The sequence below is a fragment of the Dryobates pubescens genome, chromosome 3 (genome assembly GCF_014839835.1).
Source record: "Dryobates pubescens isolate bDryPub1 chromosome 3, bDryPub1.pri, whole genome shotgun sequence".
Classification (NCBI taxonomy): domain Eukaryota; kingdom Metazoa; phylum Chordata; class Aves; order Piciformes; family Picidae; genus Dryobates; species Dryobates pubescens.
In genome coordinates this window covers 20,737,943-20,751,005 of record NC_071614.1, presented here as the reverse complement: position 1 = coordinate 20,751,005, position 13,063 = coordinate 20,737,943, and the positions used below count along the sequence as shown (strand labels likewise).

Genomic DNA, 13,063 nt, shown 5'->3' with positions numbered 1-13,063 from the left:
AGAAACACACAGACTGGGATCAAATGCAGAACATAGAGTCCTCCTAGGATGCTGACCATTTAAGATGAGAGCTTGACCCCTCATGATCCCTCATCTTTATAGTGAATATGACATCCATGGAATGGAATCCCTTGCTGGTCAGTTTAGGGTCATGTGTCCTGTCTTCTCCTTTCATGCAGGTGCCATCTTTTACTTTGCAGCACCTCAGTGTGGCACACAAGATTTAGCAGTGACCTTGGTCTCCGTAGGAGCAAATGTAAGCAAGAGCCTTTGTGCAGCCCAGTCCATTATCACTGCCAGGAGCAGACACTGCCTGCAAAGCTGTGCTTCAGGAAGTGCCATCACTGAGAAGATACTGAGCTGAGAAGTAGAATAGAATAGAATTAACCAGGTTGGAAAAGACCTTTGAGATCACTGAGTCCAACCTATCACCCAACACTATCTCATCAACTAAACCATGGCACCAAGTGCCCCATCCACTCTCCTCTTAAACACTTCCAGTGATGGTGACTCCACCACCTCCCTGGGCAGCACATTCCAATGGCCAATCTCTCTTTCTGTGAAGAACTTCCTCCTAACATCCAGCCTAAGTAAAAATCACTGAACAGAGTAAGTTCTGTTCTAAGTCAAACCAGGACAGAAGGGAAAGTGGGAATCACAAGAGAGGTGCATCCTAACTAGCTGTAGGAGCTGAGACTCAGTATATAAATCCTGTTGCTTCTAGATCAGCCTCATAGATCTATATGGCATTGTTCCATGGTCTTAGCAGGTGGCCCTTAGCAGGAACATCCACACATTGTGCTTCATGGAGCATGATGGATACTGTGTATAGACTCCAGGAGCTCAGGACATAAAGAGAAAGACATTTAGCTGACAATTCTGGTTGAATAGGTCTTTTATTATGGAGCCAAGAGTTGCACTCTCAGCAAAGCTCATAGCACAAATGTGAAAGTAAAAGTATCTCCTCTCACCTGAGTTTATTTCACACAAAAATACAAGTTGAAAGAGAATCAGAGCTTGCTAAGAGGTGCAGCAGAATCCTTTGAATTCTCTGTTCAGGAAGAAGAAACTGGTGAAAATGCCAAACATCCTCTTTCTTTCCTAGCATCATAGAGTGATTTGGGTTGGAAGGCCATCTACTCTGAACCCTTTGCAGTGAGCAGGAATATTTTCAACTACAGCAGGCTGCTCAGAGTCCAGTTCACAGAATCACAGAATCAATAAGGTTGGAAAAGTCCTCAGAGATCATCAAGTCCAACCTATAACCCCACACCTCATGACTAATAAACCATGGCACCAAGTGCCACATCCAATCCTTTTCTGAACACCTCCTGGGACACAGAGTCCACCACCTTCCTGGGCAGCACATTGCAATGGCCAATTACTCTTTCTGTGAAGAACTTTCTTCTCACCTTGAGCCTAAACCTCCCCTGGAGCAGTTTGAGACTTTGTCCTCTTGTTCTGGTGCTGGGTGCCTGGGAGAAGAGACCAACCTCCACCTGGCTACAACCTCCCTTCAGGTAGCTGTAGACAGCAAGAAGGTCTCCTCTGAGCCTCCTCTTCTCCAGGCTAAGCAACACCAGCTCCCTCAGCCTCTCCTCATAAGGCTTGTGCTTGAGACCTCTCACCAGCCTCATGTCACTTCTCCGATCTTCCCTTCACAGAATCGTAGAATCAATAAGGTTGGAAAAGACCTCAAAGATCATCAAGTCCAACCTGTCACCCAACACCTCATGACTACTAAACCATGGCACCAAGTGCCACGTCCAGTCCCCCCTTGAACACCTCCAGGGATGGTGACTCCACCACCTCCCTGGGCAGCCCATTCCAATGGCTAACAACTCTCCCTGTGAAGAACTTTCTCCTCACCTTGAGCCGAAACTTCAACCTGGGCTTGAATGTTTCCAGAAATGGGGCATCTACCACCTTGCTGAGCAGCCTATGTAGGTGTTCCAACACCCTCAGTGTTTCCTTACATATATGTAGTCTAAATCTCCTCTCAGTTTAGAACCATCACCCGTTGCAACACGCCCTTCTAGAAACAGCTGTCCCTATCTTTCTTGTGGACCTCCTTTAATCACTTTAATCACATCTAAGGCCACAATAAGGTGTCCTTAGAGCCTTTTCTTTCCCAAGCTGAGCAACCCCAGCTCTCTCATCCTGGCTTCACAGCAAAGGTGTTCCTGCCCTCTGAGCATTTTTGTGGCCTCCTGTGGACCCACTCCTGTGCTGAGTACCCCAGACCTGGGCACAGCCCTGCAGGTTGAGTCTCCACCAGACAACAGCAGAGAGACAGAATCCCTTGCCTCAACCTGCTGGCCACACTGCTTTGGATGCAGCCCAAGACAACTTTTGTCACTTGGCTTCTGGGCTGCAGGGGCACATTGCTGGTTCATGTGCAGCTTTCACCCAGCAGTATTCCAAAGTTCTTCTCCACAGGGCTGCTCTCAACCTCTTCATCCTCCAACCTGTATGGATACTGACAACTGCCCCAACTGCCATTCTGCTTCCTTTCTCATAATTGGCAAAAAACTCCAAAGTCTGCATTTGGAAAAAGAGATTTTCCTAGGGAAAAAAAGCAGCTTCCCCCCCCCCCCCCCAAAAAAAATAAAAGTCTTTGTAGAAACAAAGTGATTTGTACTTAAAGCACTCCAAGAAAATTCACCATTTTCCCAGAAGAGGGTGGAATTCTGCTATTCTTTGTACTCCAGGTAAATGAATAAATAGATAGGAGTAGCATGTTCACAAATATTACTGCACATGCTCAATATTATGGTTGGTGAGACACTGGAACAGGTTGGGAGACACTGGAACAGGTTGGAACAGGTTGCACACAGAGGTGGTACAAGCCCCATCCCTGGAGGTTTTTAAGGGCAGGCTGGAGGTGGCTCTGAGCAGCCTGCTGTAGTGTGAGGTGTCCCTGCCCATGGCAGGGGGGTTGGAACTGGCTGATCCTTGAGGTCCCTTCCAACCCTGACAATTCTGTGATTCTACGAAACGTCTTTGCCCTGGATTAAATTCAACAGCATCAAAAAGTGATTACACTTTGCTACATTATTATTGAAAGAAGAAAATCTCCTCAGGCTAAGGGAATCATTTTCATTCAGTATATGCTAGATAAGGAAGTATTATATTTGGTATATGTTAGATAAGAAAGTGGCTAGCACATGGGGTCCCTTTAACTACATCTTGTAAGGCACTGGGCCAAATGATTTCAGGGCATCTCAAAGGTTCATAAAACACACCTGGATATGAGTCTTCTTATGGATCAGGTTCATGGAAAGTTTTGCTGAGGTTTACAGATCTCTTGTGTAAATCTCATTGGAGTCATTGTGGTTTTGGCACGGAATCAGAGAATACCGAACTTGAAACCTGTGGTTTGCTTTTAGACTATGAGTCACACACGTGGTGGGTGGAAAGTGGTACAGCTCATTTGGTGACAATGGTTTGCACCAGATGAGGGGCTGAAATTGGTTGCAATTATTCATACCTGAACACAGCCTGAAACCAAGTGTCACAGTGAATATGTCAGCATGGGACCAGAAAATTAACTATCTCAAACCCAGAAATTATCACCTTTCTTCTCTTGCTGCTGGTATACACACTGTGCTTTAAACCAGCTTATTTGCCTCCATAGAGCCCATTTCCCTCTTAGAGTTGCACCAGGGTCTTGCTGACACCTGTCATTAAGACAGATGAGTTTGGTAGAGAGCCCAAACATGAGTGGCCTGGAGGATGCCTGTGGGCTCTCTACAGATATCCTAGAAAAGGCTATATGGATGTGTAAATCTGAGTCAGGAAATGTGTCAGACAAGCCTGTTTCCTGGCCTTGCACCCCAAGGTCACTACAGTCATGAATATCAGGAATGATTTAGTAATGATAGGGAGGCCAATATCTTTACTAATAACAGGAAAAAAAAATACTAATCCTTCTTTACTACCAAATAAAGCAATTCTGGATCCAGGGCACTGAAATAGAGTTGCCTGTGATGTTAAATTGCAAGAATGGTCTTCAGTGCATTCAATCCTGTATCAGCTGGCACTGTTTCAGGCAGTTCCTGGTCAGATCTGGGAGTTAACTTAAGCCAGGGTCTTTCCTGAGTAGCAGCTTAAAAGTGGCCACTCAGTTTTAGAGGCTGTGGGAATTAGTCTCTAGTTTGGAAAGTACATAGTGAGAATACGGTGTGGCTCAGTTGGTAGCACATAAGACTTTTAATGGGGAAGGTCGAGAGTTCAAGCCTGTAGTGGGCACTAGTGTCCTCCCTATTCTAGTCATGAGGTCTGTGGTGACAGGTTGGACTCGATGATCTTTGAGGTCTCTTCCAACCTCAGTGATACTGAATACTGAATCAATATGTATTAGTACATACATTACATACCAGAATATGTCTAGTCTATGGTGCTTTTTCTGGCTTAGAAAGCTTTTAGACTACCAGTTGCTGGAAACTGGGAAGATGCACTGAGGACAGTACCATCTCATATGTGCACTTCTGTCTTTCTCCAAGAATGCTACAACAGGTCACTGCCCAAGATGGCTTGATTTGACTCAGAACAGTTAGTCTTGCCACAGCATTTAGTCTGTCTCATTCCAAGCTCTACACAACTATAGAAGAAAAATGAAGATTCTTAGCCCAAGGGGTTTCTAATAGCTAATCCTTTTACAGTCTCCAATTAATGGTGCCTGAGGAAAATTCCTTAAGTTATGATTGCTCCACTGATTAACTTGCACAGCAATTCTCTGCTCCCTCAAGGAAATTTGGTTGTGCACAGTCTTCGTTCAGCAGTGTTTTAACTTCTAGGGTCTAAGGCAAAAGGGAGGTTTTTTTCCTGGTCATTACTGTGACCCATAAGAAAATGGGCCAGACTCATTCATTTTATATAACAACTTATGGTCAGCCTTGAGTGTGTTTAAGCAAAAAAACCCTTAAATAATAAAAATCAGCTTTGGCCTGACTTCAACAAACATAAAAGTAGCCACATCCCTTGGAAAACTCTTCTGACTGTTGATAAATCCCATTTGAGAAGCTGATGGTAATTGTCACCAGTAGCCATAAACTATGTAGACTATTTGCATACAAAAAGTGGTTCCACATGTCTTACAAGAATTACTATTGGATTCTAAGGAAGAATTTGGTTTGTTTTCATTTTAAGAGAGACACTTAAAGGGTGGCCTGGTGATTCAAGAATAAGTGCAGAAGCTGTGACCAGGCAGCAGAGGCTGGGTTCCTGTGACTTAAGTGTTAATGACACTTCAGCTGGGGGACCCTGGATAATTGCCATTTGTAAGGGAAATCCTCTGTTGCTGTGCAGTTGCTCTCATGTAATCCTACAAGCAATTTCCAAAGGCAGGCCGTGGGAATCTTCACACAGGTAAAGTCTCCAATGGTTTAGAGCATGGAGAAAGAAAATCCTCTAGGTTGTGTGAGAGTCATTAGCCATTGGAATGTGCTGCCCAGGGAGGTGGTGGAGTCACCATCCCTGGAGGTGTTCAAGAGGGGATTGGACGTGGCACTTGGTGCCATGGTTAAGTCATGAGGTCTGTGGTGATGGGTTGGACTTGATGATCTTTGAGGTCTCTTCCAACCTTGGTGATTCTGTGTAAGAACTTCCCAGAACAGAGATAAATGTCTGTCTGATGAAGAAGTTAACCTACAAATGTTACTCTACCTTTGTTTTTCAATTGAGATATCTGCTCTTAGTAGCCCACTGGCTTCTATTTTGCTGTGGAATTACTTGCCAGAAAAGAGTAGGAAAGCTGCAATTTTCTACTGTCTCATCAGTCAAGTGATCTTCAGATGCAGAGTTCCATGTCTTCTGTTCACTGGTATATATGTGTAGTACATTAAAACAAGTATATGAAATCTTGAGCTTGGGTTAATTTTAGGTGGCTCTCCTCAGTCAGTCTTCCAGTCTTCTACAGTCAATCAAAAGAAGACAACAGGCAAAAACAAACTCCCTCCCCTCTATGCTAAATGATTTAGAGGAATTAAATCCAGACCTGTCTAGCTATTAGTGCACAGTAGTCTCCTTGATGCTTAAGAGTAAAAATACTGATTCTACCTGATTCACAGAATCACAGAATGGTAGGAGTTGGAAGGGACCTCTGGAGAGCATCTAGTCCAACCTGCCTGCTAAAGCAGCTTTACCTAGAGTGGGTTGCACAGGACCATGTCCAAGCTTCAGGGGCCAGAATGAAAATTCAGATGTGTAAGTGCCAATAGAACCACTCTGGATTTACACTAATATTGACACCAAGACTTTCCAATCCCTTTCTGACCTGAGTCTTTCATGATTCTTATAGGCTAATTCTGAATTCATAGCACTGAAAGACTCTCTGGCCCAAGAGCAATGAAGGCCCCATAATCTGGGACATGGAGGTGACAACCAGCCTCTCCTGGGAAGTTCAGGAAGAACAAATTGAAAACTAAGTGAGAGGTAAATGGAATTGATGATCTCTGAGGTCTTTTCCAACCTTATTGATTCAATGAAAAATGGGGCCAAGAAAGACAAAGTAACAGCAAAATAAGTGTGATCACAGAGTCAAGAGCTCTGCTGGCCTCCCATGGATCTTGATGCTACACAGCTCCTTTGGCCTTACAATGAACTCCATCAGTTATTAGCGTTCTGCATAGCTGCTCTTGACCTTCTTCTGACTTCATTGCATGAAAATGCAAAGCAGCTAAAGTGCTCTATTTATTTGCTTCCTAAAATCACCACTGTTTCTTCCTTTTCAGGTAAAACTTCACATTAAAGCCAATTCAGGGGGAAAAAAAGAAAAGAAAGGAAAGAAAAAGAATAGGAAAACAGTTCTGTGAAGTGGTGGCTCGAAATTAAATGATAAAGGTTTTGCTGGAGAATAAAACATATTGGTGTGCAAGACCAGTAAGATTTTCAGTCCCAAAAGGTTTATATCCTTGGGAGTTATGATTGAATTAAACTTATAGAGGTTTACTGGGAACACCTGTGGGCTAGGTGGGGGACTGCAAAAGGAAGACATTTTTATCCTCTGCTTTTTAAATTTAATTTTATTTTTCTTTTTTTCCACATTAGTGCTACAAGAAAGGAACACAAAACAAACAAGCCTGTTCCATATATCTCTAAGTTTATAACCACATGAAGGTATAATCCTGGGCTGCGTCAAAAAGATGTGCTGCCAGCAGATTTATTTACATCTAGAATAGGATAGAATAGAATAGAATAGAATGGAATGGAATGGAATGGAATAGAATAGAATAGAATAGAATAGAATAGAATAGAATAGAATTGAATAGAATTGAATTGAATTGAATTAACCAGGCTGGAAGAGACCTTTGAGTCCCTGTAGGTGTTCCAGAGGGGACTGGACGTGGCACTTGGTGCCATGGTTTAGTAGTCATGAGGTGTTGGGTGACAGGTTGGACTTGATGATCTTTGAGGTCTTTTCCAACCTTATTGATTCTATGATTCTACACAAGCCCACGGATTAAGTGAATTTGGGTAAACCATTGCCGCTGTGAGCTAAAGGATTTGCATGGTGGTGAATGCAAATGCTGATGTGATAACTGTGCTAGAATAACTGCCCAGCACCAGGTATCAGAGATACTTGCCTTCTTCCCATCAGCAGTGTAGAGCTTTTTCACTGGAAACTGCAAGATCTCGGAAATCTCATCCAGGAGGGTTTTGAAACTCCTGGCGTTCCTGCGGTTCAGGATAATGGAACGCCGGAAACCGCTTTCTCCGTTCTTGACTAGAGTGATTTTCTTAGGTATTCTGGGGCCATGGTGAGTGAAGGTGGTGGAATAATCTTCAAACTTGCCCTCCTGAGCTGCTCTTCTCAAGCTGCTGGAGGGACGGCCGCTTCGCGGAGGGCCTGGCTTGTGCCCCCCAGGGGCGATGGTGATAGGCTTGACGTACTTCTTGTCAGAGCAAAGGTACCAGCCGCCGTCCTCCAACTGGTCCAGCTCACTGATGCAATGTATTCCTCGTGGGGTGGTGATGGTCCGTACCCCAAATGGCAGTGGGACCCGATGAGAGAGGTCATCCATGAGTGCATTGAAGCTCTTGAAGCTCCTCTGGTTGATGGCCATCTTGACCCCCGCAAACTGAGGATCTCCGCTCTTGAAGAAAGTTATTTTCTTGGCGGGGGGTACCTTGGTGACAGTGCTTGTCCGACCCACGGTGGGAAGGCTCTGCTCATAGTTGTAGGAGCTGGCGGTCGACACGTAGTCAGCAGGAACCTGAGTCATCCCTCTTGCTTAAAGGTATCTACAAGAAAAGTACATAGAATACATAGAATACACAGAATAAACCAGGTTGGAAGAGACCTTCAAGATCATCGCGTCCAACCCATCAACCAATCCAACACCACCTAAACAACTAACCCACGGCACCAAGCACCCCATCAAGTCTCCTCCTGAACACCTCCAATGATGGTGACTCCACCACCTCCCTGGGCAGCCCATTCCAATGGGCAATCACTCTCTCTGTGTAGAATTTCTTCCTAACATCCAACTTAAACCTCCTCTGGTGCAGCCTGAGTCTGAGTAAAACCAGAGTTTGTTTGAATTGTGTAGAATCGGTGCCAGATGAGCATGCAAGCAAAGTTTGCTTTCCTCACAACAGTTTTACCATCTGTTCCTGATCAAATGCAGCTGATACCAGCATGGAGTTGGGAACTCACTGGCTCAGGTAGGCTTGGGGAAGAGCAATGACTAACTAAGGACACTGAGACACTTGAACGTGTCCGGAGAAGGGCAACGAGGCTGGGGAGAGGCCTTGAGCACAGCCCTGAGGAGAGGCTGGGGGAGCTGGGATTGCTTAGCCTGGAGAAGAGGAGGCTCAGGGGAGACCTTCTTGCTCTCTACAACTACCTGAAGGGTGGTTGTAACCAGGAGGGGGTTGGTCTCCTCTCCCAGGCAACCAGCACCAGAACAAGAGGACACAGTCTCAAGCTGTGCCAGGGGAAGTTTAGATTTGAGGTGAGGAGAGAGTTGTTAGCCATTGGAATGTGGTGCCCAGGGAGGTGGTGGAGTCATCATCCCTGGGGGAGTTCAAGAGGGGATTGGATGTGACACTTGGTGCCATGGTCTAGTAGCATGAGGTGTTGGGTGACAGGTTGGACTTGCTGATCTTTGAGGTCTTTTCCAACCTTGTTGATTCTATGATTCTAACTCTGCTCCTCACAGTGAAACCATCCTTGTCCTGCAGGCACCACTGAGAATTCAGTCACTGTTAGTCACTCTCAAGGCCAAACCCCACGAGCCAGACCCCAAGCAAAACCCACAAAAGCTGATGTTTGTGTATTGTTGTCCTTTTGAGCTTTGGGTCTTCCTTGCTTGTGCTTTTGAGGTTTTCTCTGAAGAGCTGTCAGAACCTGTGATTATCTCAGCTGTATTTTTACAAACAGAGCACTGGGATTCTCAAGTAACCCTTTGACTCCATCAACTGGCACACAACAAAAGCACAAGAAAACTGGATCTGTTCATGTAGTGATGACACACTGTAGCACACAACCAGTCCTGAGTCTAGCAAGGGTAAGGGGCAGAGGAGGCTACTTTCACAACAGCTACACACAGTCCTACCATAATGTCCTAAGGTAAGGTCTAGATGAAAAGCCAAGGCAGGTGTGCAGACAAGTAACAGCAAGAAATATCATAAGACCTCAAACAGAATCATAAGTCATTTTGGTTGGAAAAGGCCCTTAAGATCATCAAGCCCTACCATTAACCCTACCCTGCTAATTCTCCACTAAACCATGTCCCAAAATGCCACACCTACACAGCTTTTAAATCCCTCCAGGGACAGCGACTCCGCCACTTCCCTGGGCAGCCTGTCCTAGATCTTGACAGCTCTTTCAGGGAAGAAAGTTGTCCTAGTATTCCAGTTCAAAATCAGCCTGATAAGGGCAGATGTGACAAGAATAATCTGCACAATTTGTGTTGGAGCAGCTCCAGCTTTAAAGCTGACTTTGGTGTTTATTTCTGGTGGCTCAACTTCACCATTTGGAACTGAAGTGTTTTTAATGTCTTTGCTGTCACAGAGACAAGTGGAAAAGAGACTCTACCCTTTCTTTCTTGTCCTTATCGAATGCACAAACCAGAACAAAGGAGAATGGAATGGAATGGAATGGAATGGAATGGAATGGAATGGAATGGAATGGAATGGAATGGAATGGAATAGAATAGAATAGAATAGAATAGAATAGAATAGAATAGAATAGAATAGAATAGAATAGACCAGGTTGGAAAATACCTTTGAGGTCATTGAGTCCAACCTATCATCCAACACTATCTCATCAACTAAGCCATGGCACCAGGCACCCCATCCAGTCTCTTCCTAAACACCTCCAGGGATGGTGACTCCACCACCTCCCTGGGCAGCACATTCCAATGGCCAATCTCTCTTTCTATGGAGAACTTCTTCCAAACATCCAGCCTAAACCTCCCCTGGTGCAGCTTGAGACTAGTTCTTTCCTTTGAGGGTGACAAAGGACACTGGAACAGGCTGCCCAGGCAGGTTGTGGAGTCTCCCTCTCAGGAGAGATTTAAACTCCATCTGGGCAACCTGCTGTGGGTAACTCTGCTTTATCAGGTGGGTTGAGCTACATTATCTCTCCAGATCCCTTCCAACCCCTGTCATTCTGTGATTCTGTGTCTTGGCAGGCAGTCACTACAAAAGTCCCACATGGAATGAAACTACTGTGGCAAAGAAGGACTTTGATTTTGACATGGAAAGAAAAAAAACCAATGGACACCATTAACAAGTGCTAAAATATTTGCTACAGTAAGTAGGAGAAAATTCTGCCCCATGAGTATGGTCAGTCACAATTCACTTTGAGTTAATTACTCAGGCTTATACAGAGACTCTCCAAGTGGCTTTTACCAATGCCATCTTCTGAGAAGGAGTTACTGCTCACAGGTTGGCAGCACACCACTTGAACTGTTAGTAAGGGATACAACAGCTTGTCTTGTAGCTTGCAGAAGGTGGTTCTGGCTACAAGCATCTACATCTAATTCACTCCCTAAATCATATTCTTGGCTGATAGAAGTTTTCTGTGTAAACTGAAAAAAACAAATCTCTCACAAGAAAGGATCATAGGATCATAGAATCAATAAGGTTGGAAGAGACCTCAAAGATCATCAAGTCCAAGGTGTCACCCAAGACCTCATGACTACTAATATTGTTGATGTTGACAAAGGAGTTAGGAAACCACAAGTGCATTTCTAATGACAACTTTCCTTCAGTCTGCTGCTGGTTACACTTCTTGCAGCAGATGAATGAAGTTCTGCTTCCAAGAAAATTCTCATGCTACTTAGAAATGATGCTTTGGAGGAAAGGTTCAGTGACCACTTCCACTAATGAGGATTCAAAAAAAGCTGGAAATTCTGATTTTTCTCCACATTTTTGAGCACAAATCACTCTCTTCTTACTACGCTACTCTCAAGGGAAGCATTTGTGCACATTGTACTGAAGCAAATATACTGTTGAAATAAATGGAGGTGTAACCTCAGCTGCATGAGGAAAGACATTAGGTACCATTTGAAAGATTATTATTCAGACAAATTTGTCTTTCTTTTTCTTTTTTTTTTTCCATATCCATGCACACTGAGAAAGATTTCACTATGATTTATTCTATCCAGGCACATATTCCACCAAGCAATTATTCCCTTGTTTATTTCCTAGTTAAAGGTCAATCCATCACACCACCTATGAGAAAAATTTCATTTCTTTAATTTTCAACAGCTGTAAGAAAGGTAGCTTAAACTTTTTTCCTCTAGGCAACCTGATCTAGAATAGAATAGAATAGAATAGAATAGAATAGAATAGAATAGAATAGAATAGACCAGACCAGGTTGGAAGAGACCTTCGAGATCATCAAGTCCAACCTATCACCCAACACCATCTCATCAACTAAACCATGGCACCAAGCACCCCATCCAGTCTCTTCCTAAACACCTCCAGGGATGGTGACTCCACCACCTCCCTGAGCAGCATATTCCAATGGCCAATCTCTCTTTCTGTCAAGAACTTCTTCCTGACATCCAGCCTAAACCTCCCCTGGCACAGCTTGAGACTGTGTCCTCTTGTTCTGGTGCTAGTTTCCTAGGAGAGGAGACCAACCCCCACCTGGCTACAACCTCCCTTCAGGTAGTTGGAGACAGCAAGAAGGTCTCCCCTGAGCCTCCTCTTCTCCAGGCTAAGCAACCCCAGCTCCCTCAGCCTCTCCTCACAGGGCTGTGCTCCAAACCCCTCCCCAGCTTTGTTGCCCTTCTCTGGACACCTTTCAGCAACTCAACATAGTTCCTAAACTGAGGAGCCCAGAAACAAGGAGAAGCAAATTAAAATAAGAGACAAATCATAACATACTGTATCAATACTGATTTTCTTCTGGAATAAGCTTGCAAGGCTCTTAAGGGATCACCAATATAAAGGAACATTGCCCCTTAAGTTTTAGGTGACAGAGTTGGTTACCCACACAAGCCTGGAGGATCTGTCAGATCTGCTGCCATGAAGCAGGATACAATGTGAAGAAAGAGCCATCTACAAAGAACTAGCATGAAATATAAACAGTGCTCACAGGAGGAAGGTTTGTGTTATCCATCTGAAGTTTCAGAATGGGCAGAGGATTCTACTGTATATCTGTCAAGGCAACAAAAGTGGCCACCTTGTCCAAATAGTTCTTTTTCCAGCTAGATGGGAGAGGAGTCTCAAGGTATATTTTTGTACTTACACTGAAATACTTCATGCCTCTTGCTCAGGATGACTTTTTCTTATAGAATATCCCACAGGTGAAAATACAAATCCACAAAAGACTAACAATCAAAAATATCCAACATGGCCAGCCAAGTGCCTTCAGGATCTAATGCACTGGCCAAGGTAGGGAAAAACCTTAGCAGGTTACATGCTGTCAATCAAACTGTCCTCAAAATGACTGACCACAGCTTGGGAGTTAATCAGGGCTGTGTTGCCAAGGATAGAAAGAAAAGCTACCTAAGCTGCTGGAGAAGGCTCTCAAATCCACTGGGGCTTTGGGTGCAGTTCGCCCAATCTTTCTCTTGCTTGTGCCCACGTAACCTGGGTATAA

General features: G+C 44.3%; 1 protein-coding gene across 1 annotated transcript in view; it reads right to left on the bottom strand.

The window, feature by feature from the left end:
* RP1L1 (RP1 like 1) overlaps positions 1-12,824 on the bottom strand; it is a 52,920-nt gene extending 40,096 nt beyond the window's left edge. The window contains exons 1-2 of the mRNA XM_054180152.1: positions 12,710-12,824; positions 7,587-8,244 (exon numbers count right to left, since the gene is read on the bottom strand). Of these exons, the coding sequence (XP_054036127.1) occupies positions 7,587-8,225 (639 nt within the window). The 5' untranslated portion in view covers positions 8,226-8,244; positions 12,710-12,824. The remainder of the gene's footprint in view (positions 1-7,586; positions 8,245-12,709) is intronic.
* Between the last annotated feature and the right edge of the window lie 239 nt (positions 12,825-13,063).